The sequence below is a fragment of the Anabrus simplex genome, chromosome 5, assembly GCF_040414725.1.
Source record: "Anabrus simplex isolate iqAnaSimp1 chromosome 5, ASM4041472v1, whole genome shotgun sequence".
In the NCBI taxonomy this organism is placed as follows: Eukaryota; Metazoa; Arthropoda; class Insecta; order Orthoptera; family Tettigoniidae; genus Anabrus; species Anabrus simplex.
The window spans coordinates 11,605,719-11,622,072 of record NC_090269.1 but is presented as its reverse complement, the minus strand read 5'-3'; the positions used below and the strand labels follow the sequence as shown (position 1 = coordinate 11,622,072).

The 16,354-nt window shown below is 39.0% G+C and overlaps 1 protein-coding gene across 1 annotated transcript in view; it reads right to left on the bottom strand.

Annotated features, from left to right (window-relative positions):
• Positions 1 to 16,354, bottom strand: part of LOC136873668 (proton-coupled zinc antiporter SLC30A5) — a 299,129-nt gene that overhangs the window by 37,867 nt on the left and 244,908 nt on the right. Inside the window, exons 9-10 of the mRNA XM_068227712.1 lie at positions 8,472 to 8,628; positions 2,397 to 2,579 (exon numbers count right to left, since the gene is read on the bottom strand). Coding sequence (XP_068083813.1) covers positions 2,397 to 2,579; positions 8,472 to 8,628 — 340 coding nt within the window. The remainder of the gene's footprint in view (positions 1 to 2,396; positions 2,580 to 8,471; positions 8,629 to 16,354) is intronic.

Here is a 16,354-nt window from a genome sequence, read left to right as displayed (position 1 = left end):
CATCATCATCATCATCACCATCATCAATGTCCCACTCCAGTCGCCCGGGTGTGGTTAAAGAGCTGTTCATCCGTGGTAATAATGTTCTCACCTAGGCTGTAGCAAATAGTAGAATTAGATATAAATTTGTCCCACACAGTGTATACAAGTGCAAATCTATCAGTTTTCAGGTATCCCTACTGGTAGATTTTTCATCAAATTGAAGAAACCTCATGATTTCAAGGAAACGGTTTTGTGCCATAGGTTGGGAGAAAGTTCCAGGACCCCACTTCTGTGACCACAGATTGAGAACGTTCTTGTTAGCTCCATAAGTTCCGCGTGCATACAAAAGACCAATGAAAGTGTCCAATTCTTCCGAAGAAAGAGGTCATTCAGGATTATTCAGAATGTCGCGGGCTCTAACCTCAGTACATTGTTTGATGTGGTGCATCATGGATTCCTGAATAAAAGGACGCCAAGCAGTACCGGGACAATTTTCTTCAATGTGGTGTTTTGCATGTCCTGTACGACCTGGGATTTCCCTGAGGATATTTTGCTGTCCTCGACAACCTGGCAGGCTATATAGATCATCACGAGCCCACACTGTTCCATCCAAAGCAACCTCTTCCTCGCCAACTGCAATGTGCTGATCACGACCATAAGTTGACTTGTAAGTGATTTGAATTTCAGCATCCGTCACCAGACTACGCGAAAACATATTTCTTCAGAGTAATTATAAACTGTACCATTTCATTGAAGCACCTAGGAGAATCCCATCTAAAATCTAAAACTCGCAACAACTAGTACAAGAAGTTTGGACATTTCTCTACAGATGTCTCTACTATAAACTTATGTTATGCTTGCTGGTGTGAAGAGGAACTATTAAAATTGTAAAGTAATTTTGTAGTTTAAGGTTTTCTAAACTGAACTGATTATTCTTTGTTTTTGGTGTGTTAAAGGTTACAACACTACAAGCTACTGCAGTACCGGTCAAAATGACCAACCAGTAAAAGTAGGTATATGACCTCATAGCACCAACTAGAAATGAGTTATGGGTTTTTGAAGCTACATGCTGAAAAGTACACTTAAAATCATTAAAAGCTCCAAAGGATTTGTATTTCTTAACTGCATAACGAGAGTGATAGAGAAAAAGAAACTGAAAACGGCCATTTTGACTGCTACGATAAACCTACTGTTCAACAATCAAGAAAAGGTACTTAACACTAGCCCTAAATGAAGTAACAACAATAAATATTTCATTGGATGTCATCACTCAATGCAAGAAATAAGAAATTATAACTGAATTTTTTAACCAAGCTATTTGAGATTCTGAAGATGATAGGGATCAGATACCGAGAACAAATAATTATCTACAATCCATACAAAAATCAGTCTGCAGTGATAAGAATTGAGGGCTTTCAAAATGAAGCAGCCATCAAGACAGAAGTGAGGCAAGGTTGCAGTTTGTCCCCACTCCCTTTTCAATTTTTATATAGAACAGGCAGTAAAGGAAATCAAAGAGAAATTGGGAAAAGGAATCACAATCCACGGTGAGGAAATCAAAACTCTGAGATATGCTGATGATACTATTATCTCAGACTGCAGAGGACCTGGAAAAATTGCTAAATGGTATGGATGGAGTCTTGGGTAAGGAATATGAGATGAAAATAAATAAGTCCAAAACAAAAGTAAGGGGGGTAATGTCGAACGAAGTCATGTGATGCATCAAATATTAGATTAGGAAATGAAGTTTGAAAGGAAGTAGATGAATATTGTTTCTTGGATAGTAAAATAACTAACAATGGCAGAAGTAAGGAGGACATAAAATGCAGACTAGCACAGGCAAGGAAGAGCTTTCTTAAGAAATGTGCTCACTTCGAATATAGGAATTAGAAAGATGTTTTGAAGACCTTTGTATGGAGCATGGCGTTGTATGGAAGTGAAATATGGATGATAACTTACATAGAAAGAAAAAAAATAGGAGATTTTGAAATGTGGTATTACGGAAGAATGCTGAAGATGTGACGGATAGATCGAATCACGAATGAAGAGATACTGAATCACATGGGTGAGAGGCGATCGCTTTGGCTAAATTTGACCAGAGGAAGAGATAGAATGATAAGACACATCTGAAGACACCCAGGACTTGTTCAATTGGTTTTTGAGGGAAGTGTAGGCAGTAAGAATGGTAGGGGTAGACCAAGGTATGAATATGATGAGCAGATTTAGGATGTAGTAGTTACATAGGAATGAAAAGGTGAGCACAGGATAGGGTGACATGGAGGGCTACATCAAACCAGTTTATGGACTGATGACTCAAACAACAACAACAACAATATAAAACTTATTTTTTAAATATTCTGATATGGCAATGATTAACCAAGTTCATAAATATATTATCCCTAAAAATTAGTTACCTGAAAGCAAGGATGCCAATTAAGTTGACACAAAGACCTGCAACTGATACAATCAGTAGGCGTTGTGTATTTATATGTGGAGGGTCGAACAGGCGGCTCAGAGCTTCTGAGAACACAAATAATGCAATAACGAGCAGAAACAAACCATTCACAAAACCTGACAGATCTTCTACACGGCCATACCTAGAAAAAAAGAAAAAAGCAGACAAGGAAAATTAGTTGATCTGTCCAATATTTCAGAGAGTTAATCTGTATATTCCTCTGATAATATTTCTACAAAGATATATGATATAAAACTTCACCACATTATGCCAATGTTTAAACTGCTGGAAGTAACAGTAGTATTTTTTATAATAATCAAGGAAAAGCCAAAAAGCAGAAGAGATTTTTATTTGATTTAGGTGAGAAAAGGAGGAAGATGATGATGACAGTGGTTATCAAAAGAATGAAAGATTTACTTCCTTTCAAGGTCAAAAAACTGTTGTTTCAACAGCTACTAATGCCTCTGTTTGACTACTGTGACATCATGTACGGCAGACTAGGTGGCGCCCTCTCTAAACACTTCACAGAGCTCAGAATGCTTGCATCCACTTTATAATGAACATTCCAAAATTTCATCATGTAACTCCCACATTCCATGAGTTAAGTTGGCTTAAACTAAATCCATGTCATAGCTATCATTCGCTGATTCTACTCCATAAAATAATATACAAGCAGACACCCTCTTATCTAACAGATCCTTTCCAGTTGCTCTCAACCATTCATATCATCCCAACCAGAGCTGCAGCTAACCTAACCCTCAATATACCAAATCACAGATCCACCCTCTACAATAATTTGTTTTGTTGTCAGTACACTTCGAACATGGAATTCATTGCCCAATGACCTAGAGGGACACCCTATCTGAATCGGCATTTAAAAAGAAATATTGACGGCGGTACTTGGACGGATGAAGTTGAGTGTAAATACATGAATTCTGTTTTTCTGTTTTGTTATTTTATTCTGTGTGTCACTAAGTTTTACTAAATTTGTTTTTATTGATGTATTAGGACAATTTTCTTTATTGTGGTTTATTTTATATATGTTTCTTTCTTCTTTCCTCCAATGTGTTTTTATAACTATGGAAATAAAGGCACAATTAAAATGAGCTGTTCTTTTTAAATGTCATGGTTCACATCTTTGAGAACAATTTACAAATTCACCATGAATATCCTATTTCAAAGTATGTAACCACATATATAAAGAGGTACAAAAAAGTCTATAGAAAAGATGAAAAGAAATAAAAATAACCTGTGCACCAAAGGTTCATTTTGAGGTACACCAGAAATTAGCAATGTCGAGTTCATTCCTTGTCGCCTCAAGGAGCTCTTTCTCGGTACATGTAGCAGGACAAAGATGACAATATAGCAGATGGGCCGTAGTCTGCACTTCACCGCACCACACAAAACAGAATCCACCAAATATCCCCACTTGTGCAGATTGGCCTTGCACCTAGTAACACCTGAGCGCAGCCTATTTAAAGATTTCCAAGTCGTCCAGTACTCCATATGTCCAGCTGGTAACGAGGTGTTTTCCATTCTCCAAGATGCTCCATCCTAGCTCACCACAAAGTGAGTCTTGGTTGCTGTTTTGTTCCTTCAAGTTTCTGTGTGGTCTTGAAGAAATTTCTGCGTGAACTTAACCGTGATGGTACTGGTTGGAGTCCATACAGTGGATGAGTTTGGGATTTTAATGATGTGGTCTTCTCCTTGTGGGCTGTTACCTCACGTCGGATATCAGGAGGTGTGATGCCAGCAAGATAGTACAATATTTCTCACAGTGTAGGTCTTAGACAGCCTGTGATGATATGACATGTTTCATTAATTGCCACGTCTACTTCTTTGGTATGGCAAGATCTGTACCATACTGGGCAAGTGTACTCTGCTGCCGAGTAACATAATGCTAATGCTGAGATTCTCACTATGTCTGGCTTAGCTTCCCAGGTTGTTCCACTCAGCTTCCGTACCACCCCTCAAACAATGAAACAGAGTTTCTTACAAAATTGTACAAAATTATGTTGATTATCCTCCTAGTCAATACTAAAATAATTTACACCCAATTAAGATGAAACTTTACATTTTGCTAGTTGCTTTACGTCGCACCGACACAGATAGGTCTTATGGCGACGATGGGACAGGAAATGGCTAGGAGTGGGAAGGAAGCGGCCGTGGCCTTAATTAAGGTACAGCCCCAGCATTTGCCTGGTGTGAAAATGGGAAACCACGGAAAACCATTTTCAGGGCTGCCGATAGTGGGGTTCGAACCTACTATCTCCCGAATACTGGACACTGGCCGCAATTAAGCGACTGCAGCTATCGAGCTTGGTGAAACTTTACAGACATGTTTCGACCCAGCATAGGGTCATCCTCAGTAAGACATATATAATAAATTTAAAACATGAGACACACAATAAGAAGTGCTTGTTAAAAATTAAATTAATGAAAATTAAAAATATGAGGTGGTGATCATTAAAACAGTTTAGAGCTGGAGGCCTTTCTGTTACAAAATTCTTGTTGTCTCCTGATGTAGTTCAACTGATATCTGTACACTGTTGGCTTAATTATTATGTTTAGTCACAGGCTGAAATACGTAAGTTGTTATTGGAGTTGAACCGTCTGTTTTCTAGTGTTACGTGCCCCGCTTGTATTACCCGTGTTCTCTGACTACAAAGTCCAGCTCTCGACTGGACATCTTAGTTGGATGTAGATTATTGTAGTACTGACTAGGAGGATAATCAACATAAATTTGTACAATTTTATAAGAAGATCAACCATCAATACGGATCTCACATGAGATTTATAGTCTTAATGAAACAGAGGTTCACACAGACATGTTCTTTCATTGTTAGTCCTGTTTGCGCTATGAAGTAAGAAACATGGATTTTCAAGAGCAATGTATAAGATTCAATTTAGTCAGCTTCTTGGAAAAGCACTTTCCTCAATATGGAATTATTCATTCTTGAGGGGAAGCACAGCAAACAAAGGGTTTTGCTGGATAATTTATATTATTTGCAGAGTCCACCCATCATAAGTGGCCTCAGAAGAGGCAAAGTGAACAATGGAACACTTCCTGACATAAAAGGTGATCAGCTGAAAATTCCTGAGTACACGTACGACCAAAAGGAGGAAGCATGGTATTGTAGAGATTTCTTGGAGGTTTATCTATATCTTGCTAGTAAAAGAGTACATTTCTACACTTTTAAAATGAGTCTGAATGATAACATTCACTACAAATTGCTCTAAATGCTGCTTAATACTTTTCTAACAAAAAGGAACTACCCAAGTTTATTGGCACTGTATGTACTAGACAAATTCATATTAAAGGGTAAGACAAGATAAATATATTTTTCTTGCAACACACCATAGTATGGGATGATGTATGAGGGGGGACCCAAAAATAACCGGATGTAATTCAATGCGTGCATCTCTCTTGTAATTTGGGCTTCTCTTCTAGGTGGGTGTACCCCTCCTGAGTTAGTATGCCAAGCGGTGTGGCTTCAGATGGTTGTAGTGAGCTCCTGTGATATTATACGTGCAATGTGTTTTTCGACCTGTTCGATTTTTGAGATTTTGTGAAATGGCTGATATTGGAGAACAGCAAGCGGCATTGAAATTTTGTTTCCTGCTTGGTAAAAGTGCATCAGACATGGTTGATATGTTGTCTACATCTTATAAAGAACATGCCTTGAAAAGAACTCAAGTGTTTTAATGGTATTTGCAATTCAAATGTGGCGACATGTTGATTGAAGACATTCAATGGCCAGGTTGGTCTTCACATTTAGAACTGATGAAAACGAAGAAAAATCTTGCATGCTTGTGTAAGAGGATAAAAGGCGTACTGATGATGAACTTGCTGAACTATGGTGTTCCATGTAGCTCAGTGCAATGGACTGATGCCACAGATTTGCAAATGAGACAAAGCGCGGCAAAATTCATCACCCGCTTGTTGACTCCTGATCAAAAGTCGGCACGTATCGCTGCTTGCCGTGACTTCTTGGACCACTTGGGAGTGGATGAGAACTTTCTCCGACAAAAATCATCACCGGGGATGCACAGTGTTTTAAAGAATTCAAGATAAGGAACTATGCATCTAATTCTGGAATTTTCAAATCCTACCTCATAACATTATTGTCACACAAAATATCTCTCTCTGTCTAGTCATCAGCTGTGAGACTGACTGGCAGCAGCTCTCCAATCTTCACGTTTCTCTGCTTTCCTTTTCAGTTCGTAGTAGGAATCACATCTCATGTCGTCTAATATTTGCATCATGTACTCTAATCTTGGTCATCCTCAATAATTTTTTCCCTCTATGGAACCGTCTATTATTTTATCAATAACCCATCATGCCTTAGTATATGGCCTATTAGATGATCCCACTGTCCTTTTATTTGTGTCATAAAACATCTTCTCTCTTCTGCTCCTCTAAACACCTCTTCATTTGTGACCATTTCTCTCCAAATAATTTTCAGTAATCTCCTGTAGCACCAAGCTTCTCTTGTTTTTCCCTTTCACCTAATGTACAACTTTCACTTCCATATAAAGCAATACTTGATACACAGATCTTCAACAGTTATATCCTCACATTAAGACATATGGTTTTTGCTGTAAACAGGTTCTTCTTCTTACTAAAAGCATTCTTAGCTTGAGCGTTCCTACTCAATACCTCACGACAATTTTTTCCATCACTCGTGATTTTACTTTCTAAGTATGTAAATTCAGACACTTCCTGTAATGTTTTGTTTCCCAATTTTATCTCTGTACATTTTATTTTTTGTCTACTGCATACTAAAATTTTTGTTTTATCTTTATTTTCATGCTATATTCTTTTTCCAGTATTGTATTCATCATATAAAGAATGTAAATCTTCGTCACTCTCTGCAATTAATGCTCTCAGCAAATCGTAACATGTCAATTTTATTCCCGTGAATAGTTACTCCCACTTCTAGTTCCTCTCTTACTTCGTCCACTGCTTTTTGTACATATACAGGGTGTATCCGTGATGATATTACAAACTTTCAGGGATGATGGAGGATGGCATATGGATCAATTTGAGATAAGGAACCATATTCCGAAGACGATTGAGTCAAAATTAAGGAAATTTCTGCTCATTTACATCTGTTTACCTGCATAAGTTTCAAAAGCTGCTCCATTTACAATGGCGTTCCACTGCATCAATGCATGCAGGATATCATCGCACAAAGTTCTGTCGTACCCGTTCGAATATCACCAGTGTTGTCTGATTGCCAACAGATCCTCTTCAGTCTTTGCAGGTGTCTTATACACAGGGCTTTTCACGCGGCCCCACAACAAGAAATCAAGAGGGGTGAGATCAGGTGGATGAGCGGGCCACAAAACAGGACTTCCTCTTCCTATCCACTTTGCAGGGAGTGTCTGGTCCAGGTGTTCATGAATCCTCAGTCCAAAGTGAGGTCGGTAGCTCCTAAGGATATTTAAAGGTGACTACTGTGGGACGACATTCCGACGCCCTGGTGTCTGTTAAGAATGGAGGGATGTCAAACAACTTGGATTATAAATAACTTTTGACTTGAACATTTCCAGACTACGGTTCCTCATCTTAAATCGATCCATTTGCCGTCCTCCATTATCCCTGAAAGTTCGTAACATCATGATGGGTACACCCTGTAGATTAAATAGATATGGAAATAAGGAACATCCTTGCCTAACCCCTTTTTCAATGTGTACTTTATATGATAACAAAGGCAATGTAATTCTTCAAGATTAAATCTTTCAGAAGTAAACAAGTACTGGGGAAGTTGGCCGTGCGATTAGGGGCGCACAGCTGTGAGCTCGCATCCGAGAGATAGTAGCTTCGAACCCCACTGTCGGCAGCCCTGAAAATAGTTTTCCGTGGCTTCCCATTTTCATACCAGGCAAAAGTACCTTCCCATTCCTAAGCCTTTCCTGCCCCATCGTGGCCATAAGACCTATCTGTGTTGGTGCGACGGAAAGCAAATAGCAAAAAGAAAAAGTAAACGAGTCTTCAATGCATCACCACATAGTAAACAAAAGCACTTACCCATAAGAGAAGGTTTTCGTTGGTTTCCATCGAGCCATGATAGATGCAAGCAGGCCCATAACAAGAGCAGAGCAATCAAATAACATGTGGAAACCATCTGAGATAAGACCTAAGCTGTTCGTCCAGATACCATATAAGAATTCTACCATTGTGAAGCCTAGGAAGAAAATAAATATAGACAAGATATATTAGAAGAATATTCAAATCAAAGCTGAAAGGAGGAAGAGAATGATAACTGATCAAAGTCATGAAGATAGTAAATATTGAACTATGCTTCCCTTTTGCAGTTGATCAGACCAATAGTTCAACTTCACTACAAACACCACATATTGATGGCTAAGAACGAAAGGGTCACAACTTTTTTTAAATGCATTTTTGAGATTTTACAAAAATGTATGGCTTATTTTGACCTCTACAACCTCCAAAAGTACTACAACAACAAAAATTTGAATTTATTCATGCCTGGAAGCACTTCTAATGGTTTTCAATGTTCTGACATTAGTTGCTTTGCTTAATTCAAAAGGGTAGCTCTTTCCCAGATTATAATAAATGATGTAAGAATTATGTACAAACAATTTTCATAAAAAATTGTGCACAAAGTGCATTTCTGAGAGGCAATGATGTAAACTCTTGTCCTGAAGAATCATGGATTTTGAAATGTAACCCTTTTATTCTTGACAATCGATATGTAAATACATATATTATTTTACATGGTAATCATATTCTGAACTTCAATCGATAAAAAGATAAATATGAAATACTCTCAATAAAAAGCAAGAAAAAACAATAGATATCATCTGAATTTGGATCTAAAATCGCAAATAACTGTTTCCGTGCCAAGTGCTGCCACATATCTAGAGTGAAAGAGGATACAAAAACCTGAAATGTAAACCTTTTCACCAGAAATTTGGACGCTTTGTCCCGAGAAACAAAATTTAACACTGAATGACAGAACACTAGCCATCCACTTTATCAACTGTTCTATTTTCTAAAAAGAGCAAGCAACAAATTGCAAGAGGTAGTTAAGTTATCGCACCATGTGTCAGTAAAAATAACACTCAATGTAAAGATTTATGCAGAAAATTAATATTTATTTTCCTAAAACAAACTGGCAGGTTTAAGTGGGTGAGAAACTTAGTTGGCCAGTAAATTACTCTCACTCATCACACATTACAAAATGTCTCCAAATTCAAAATGTTTGTGAATCATGTTTTATAACAGGAGACCTTTTACTGAATCCAAGAAAACTTTAGTATCATTATGAGGAAAAAAAAATGTTAAAGAAAAAAAGGACAACTTGAGTTCTTTAAGCACAGTGATACTTAAAGTAAACTACATTTCTTTGTTCTCATATTCTTTCTGGGATACACATTCTTTTTCTTCTTCTTCTACTGCTCCTGCTTTTCCCACATCTGTGGGGTCGCAGGTGCGAACTGTGTTGCACAGATTGATTTGGCCCTATTTTACGGCCGGATGCCCTTCCTGACGCCACCCATACATACATACATACATACATACATACATACATACATACATACATACATACATACATACATACATACACACACACACACACACACACACACACACACACACACACACACACACACACACACACACACACACATATATATATATATATATATATGTAATCACTATTGCGTGTTTCTGTGGTGGTTGGTAGTGTAGAGAGTTGTCTGAATATGAAGAGTGAAGTGTTGGGACAAACACAAACACTCAGTCCACGAGCCAGAAGAATTAAGCATACGCAATTAAAATCCCCGACCCTCTGAACCGAAGGTCTCAACAACAACGACCATTCAGCCAATGACTCGGACTCTTTCTGGGCTACACCATGTTGAAGAGATTATACAAAAATGAAAAAAGGATGAGGTATTTGACAGTGAAAACTGTGTTACTCAGAAATTGTTACACCAACACAGCTGTTTCTAGGGCCATGTATCCGAGACAGATATAAAGTTTCATGAGCTTAATGCTAGGGTACGGGGTACAGCGTATCTGTTGTATATTGAGGGAACAACTGATCGCTTAGACAGGATTCTCCACAAGCACAGTATTAATAATAATGTTATTTGTTTTACATCCCACTAACCACTTTTACGGTTTTCAAGATGCTGAGGCGCCAGAATTTAGTCCCACAGGAGTTCTATAACATGCCAGTAAATCTACCGACTCGAGGCTGACGTATTTGAGCACCTTCAAATACCACCGGACTGAGCCAGGATCGAACCTGCCAAGTTGAGGTCAGAAGGCCAGCGCCTCAACCATCTGAGCCACTCAGTCCGGCAAGCATAGTATTAAGACCATATTTGCAACATGCACAAAGGTACAGCAACTTCTTGAACCAAGTAAAGATCACCCAAAGTTCAACAACTTGGTCTCTATGAGATTCCATGCACTTGTCGTGACGTTTACGTCGGATGGACCTCAATCTGTAACCATACATCAAGGAACATGACATATTCATTCAACTTAACCAACCAGGTAAGTCGGTATTAGCACAACATCATGTTCAAAGATACTGAAGTACTCGCTCGAGTGAAATACAATGGTTCAAGGATTGCAGGAGAAGAAATAAAAAAACATCTTCGTAATTTCAACAGAGATGTAAATTACAAAATTACATCCTTAGCACAGTTTGTTTTATGGTAATTGCTTCACTTGGGAATCAACAGTCGTCTGCAGTTCAGAGAGTACATCTTGACTACCAGTACTATTTTGATCATCAATCGTCCTGAAGAGGATTGCCATAGGTCAATCGAAACGTTGGTGCCTTTTTAAATAATTTATATCATTTCTTCCAAAAGGAATATGGGTATATTTAATGGTTGTGCCGGCCCCACAGTGTAGGGGTAGTGTGAGACTCTTACCCAGAGGCACCCAGTTCGATTCCCGGTCAGGTCGGGGATTTTAATAATAATAATAATAATAATAATAATAATAATAATAATAATAATAATAATGCTATTTGCTTTATGTCCCACTAACTACTTTTTCGGTCTTCGGAGACGCTGAGGTGCCAGAATTTAGTCCCGCAGGAGTTCTTTTACGTGCCATTAAATCTACAGACACGAGCCTGACATATTTGAGCACCTTCAAATACCACCGGACTGAGCCAGGATCGAACCTGCCAAGTTGGGGTCAGAAGGCCAGCGCCTCAACTGTCTGAGCCACTCAGCCCGGCGGTCGGGGATTTTTACCTGGATCTGAGGGCTGGTTCGTGGTCCACTCAGCCTGCATGATTACAATTGAGGAGCTATCTGATGGTGAGATGGAAGCCCTGGTCTAAAGAGCCAAGAATAATGGCTGAGAGGATTCGTCATGCTGACCACATGACACTTCGTAATCTGCAGGCCTTTGAGTTGAGCAGCGGTCGCTTGGTAGGCCATGGTTCTTTGGGGCTGTTGTGCCATGGGCTTTACTTTTTAATGGTTGTAGCATAGATGTTGTGGTATGTACTACTCATAATGATGGTTTTTAGATATCGTTTTTACCACTGTTGTATTGACCTCTAATGTTCACACTACAGAAGACTGGAGATGACTTTAAATAAAGTTAAAACTCAAGTTCCTAAAACTGAGTGATTTGTGGTAAAATCTACATCTAAAACCCATCAATATTAGTATAATTTCAGACCGTGAAAGCTTCAGTTAAACATTTCTTGGGATGAACAAAAAATGGCACACAGTCATACGTAATGAAATGAAATTAAATTATATACACTGAAGAAGAAATCTTTACCACCATCTTCAATGCTTATATGAATATGCATATTTTACCACTGATGTTATCATTTTCTTAATATGAAATTTTTGTAGTTTAACTCTAGAAATTGGCAACTGTCGAATATTTAACACATTGGTACCTGATGTGGTGGCACTGTCGAATATACGATATGTTTGTTCCTCAATTCTTCAACAGATGTCATGACAGTCTACTTTTTGTCATTCTCAATGCCCACAGCAGCCGTAGTTTCAGTTTCATTAACTTCTTTGGGCTCAATTTCATAGAAATAAATGAGTGCAGTTTTCTAACGATCTGTTTGAGCACCACTGCTGTGGTGTTTGTAAGCAAGCCCTCAGGGGCTCTGTTTTGCTGTTCTATTTCCTCCTCTGCGAACCATGTGACCTTGCCGCGGTGGGGAGGCTTGCGTGTCCCAATGATGTAGATAGCCGAGCCGCAGGTGCAACCATATCGGATGGGTATCTGTTGAGAGACCAGACTAAAGAATGGTTCACTGAAAGGGCGGTAGCAGCCTTTCAGTAGTTGCAGGGGCGGCAGTCTGGATGATTGACTGATACGGCCTTGTAATAATACTCAACATGGCTTAGCTGTGTTGATACTGCTACACGGCTGAAAGCAACGGGAAACTACAGCCGTAACTAACTCCCGAGGACATGCAGCTCTCTCTGTATGAATGATGTACTGATGATGGCTTCCTCCCGGGTAAAATATTCCGGAGGTAAACTAGTCCCCCATTCGGATCTCCGGGTGGGGACTACACGAGAGGGGGCGATCATCAGGAAGATGGATACTGACATTCTGCGAGTCGGAGCGTGGAATGTTAGAAGTTTGAATCGTTGTGGTAGGTTAGAGAATCTGAAAAGGGAGATGGATAGGATAAAGTTAGATGTAGTTGGCATAAGTGAAGTACGTTGGCAGGAAGAACAAGATTTTTGGTCAGGCGACTACCGAATTATCAACACAAAATCAAACAGAGGAAATGCAGGAGTTGGTTTAATAATGAATAAGAAAATAGGGCAGCGGGTAAGCTACTACGACCAGCATAGTGAAAGAATTATTGTCGTCAAGATAGACACCAAACCAATGCCCACCACAATAGTGCAGGTCTATATGCCTACTAGTTCAGCGGATGGTGAAGAAATCGAAAGAATATATGAGGAGATAGAAGATTTAATACAATATGTAAAAGGTGACGAGAATCTAATTGTGATGGGAGACTGGAATGCAGTGGTAGGCCAAGGAAGAGAAGGTAGTACAGTAGGAGAATTTGGATTGGGACAAAGGAACGAAAGAGGAAGTAGGCTGGTTGAATTCTGCACTGATCATAATTTAGTCCTTGCCAATACTTGGTTCAAACACCACAAACGACGGCTGTATACGTGGACGAGACCTGGAGACACTGGAAGGTATCAAATAGACTTCATTATGATTAGGCAGAGATTCAGAAACCAGGTGTTGGATTGCAAAACTTTCCCAGGAGCAGACGTGGACTCTGACCACAACTTGTTGGTCATGAAATGCCATCTGAAGTTCGAGAAATTGAAGAAAGGAAAGAATGCAAAAGGAGATTTGATCTAGACAAGTTGAAAGAAAAGAGTGTGAGGGATTGTTTCAAGGAACATGTTGCACAAGGACTAAATGAAAAGGCTGAAGGAAACACAATAGAGGAATAGTGGAGAGTCATGAAAAATGAAGTCAGTAGGGCTGCTGAAGAAATGTTAGGAAGGAAGAAAAGATCAACTAAGAATCAGTGGATAACTCAGGAGATACTAGACCTGACTGATGAACGACGAAAATACAAGAATGCTAGAAATGAAGAGGGCAGAAAAGAATACAGGCGATTAAAGAATGAAGTGGATAGAAAGTGCAAGGCAGCTAAGGAAGAATGGCTGAAGGAGAAATGCAAGGATGTCGAAGGCTGTATGGTCCTGGGAAAGGTAGATGCTGCATACAGGAAAATCAAGGAAACCTTTGGAGAAAGGAAATCTAGGTGTATGAATATTAAGAGCTCAGATGGAAAACCACTCGTAGGGAAAGAAGACAAAGCAGAAAGATGGCAGGAGCATATCCAACAGTTGTATCAAGGTAAAGATGTAGATAATTTGGTTCTGGAACATGAAGAGGCTGTTGATGCTGATGAAAAGGGAGACCCAATTTTGAGGTCAGAGTTTGACAGAGCTGTGAGTGACCTCAATAGGAACAAGGCACCTGGAATTGATGACATTCCCTCTGAATTACTGACTGCCTTAGGAGAAACCAGCATGGTAAGGTTATTTCATTTAGTCTGCAAGATGTATCAGACAGGAGAAGTCCCATCCGATTTTCAGCAGAATGTTGTTATACCTATTCCCAAGAAAGCCAGTGCTGACAGGTGTGAAAACTACCGCACCATTAGTTTAGTATCTCATGCCTGCAAAATTTTAACACGTATTATTTACAGAAGAATGGAAAAACAAGTTGAAGCTGAGTTGGGAGAAGATCAATTTGGCTTCAGAAGAAATGTAGGAACACGTGAAGCTATCCTGACTTTACGTCTGATCTTAGAGGATCGAATCAAGAAGGACAAGCCCACGTACATGGCATTTGTAGATCTAGAAAAGGCATTCGATAATGTTGATTGGACCAAGCTATTTATGATTCTGAAGATGATAGGGATCAGATACCGAGAACGAAGAATTATCTACAATCTGTATAAAAATCAGTCTGCAGTGATAAGAATCGAGGGCTTTGAAAAAGAAGCAGCAATCCAGAAAGGAGTGAGGCAAGGCTGCAGTTTGTCCCCTCTCCTTTTCAATGTTTACATAGAACAGGCAGTAAAGGAAATCAAAGAGAAATTTGGAAAGGGAATCACAGTCCAAGGAGAGGAAATCAAAACCTTGAGTTTTGCCGATGATATTGTTATTTTATCTGAGACTGCAGAAGATCTCGAGAAGTTGCTGAATGGTATGGATGAAGTCTTGGGTAAGGAGTACAAGATGAAATTAATAAGTCCAAAACAAAAGTAATGGAGTGCAGTCGAACGAAGGCAGGTGATGCAGGAAATATTAGATTAGGAAATGAAGTCTTAAAGGAAGTAGATGAATATTGTTACTTGGGTAGTAAAATAACTAACGATGGCAGAAGTAAGCAGGACAAAAATGCAGACTAGCACAAGCAAGGAAGAGCTTTCTTAAGAAAAGAAATTTGCTCACTTCAAACATTGATATCGGAATCAGAGAGATGTTTTTGAAGACTTTCGTGTGGAGCGTGGCATTGTATGGAAGTGAAACATGGACGATAACTGGCTCAGAAAGAAAGAGAATAGAAGCTTTTGAAATGTGGTGTTACAGAAGAATGCTGAAGGTGAGATGGATAGATCGAATCACGAATGAAGAGATACTGAATCGAATTGGTAAGAGGAGATCGATTTGGCTAAATTTGACGAGAAGAAGAGATAGAATGATAGGACACATCTTAAGACACCCAGGACTTGTTCAGTTGGTTTTTGAAGGAAGTGTAGGGGGTAAGAACAGTAGGGGTAGACCAAGATATGAATATGACAAGCAGATTAGAGCAGATGTAGGATGCAATAGTTACGTAGAAATGAAAAGGTTAGCACAGGATAGGGTGGCATGGAGACCTGCATCAAACCAGTCTATGGACTGATGACTCAAACACACATTTCATTTTATTTAATAGTTTTCTGTTCAGTGCTAGTTATTTATTTCTGTATATATATTGTTATTTGAATGATTATATACAGTTTTAGTACAGTGTGTCTCAATATGGCATCTTCATTATGGGAAATTAGTGACGAAGTATGGGGAAATTTAATGGAAGATGACAGTGATGGATGTGACTTTGAGGATATTGAAAACAAACCAACAGATTCTGAGTCGAATTCAGAAGGTGTATCAACTATTTCTTTTGCATCAAATATTGGAAAGTGAAAGTGATGATGAGCCTGCCATACAGCAACTTGATATAGATGTTGATTCCCTGAAATATTTGTCCTGAATGAGTAAATTTATAATACCAATATAAATGGTCCGTTATTGGACATTATACATTTTCCATCTAACTCATTCCTGGTCGCCAGTGTTTTGCTCCCGTGTGCTAAGTTGGGCTCATCAGTTGGT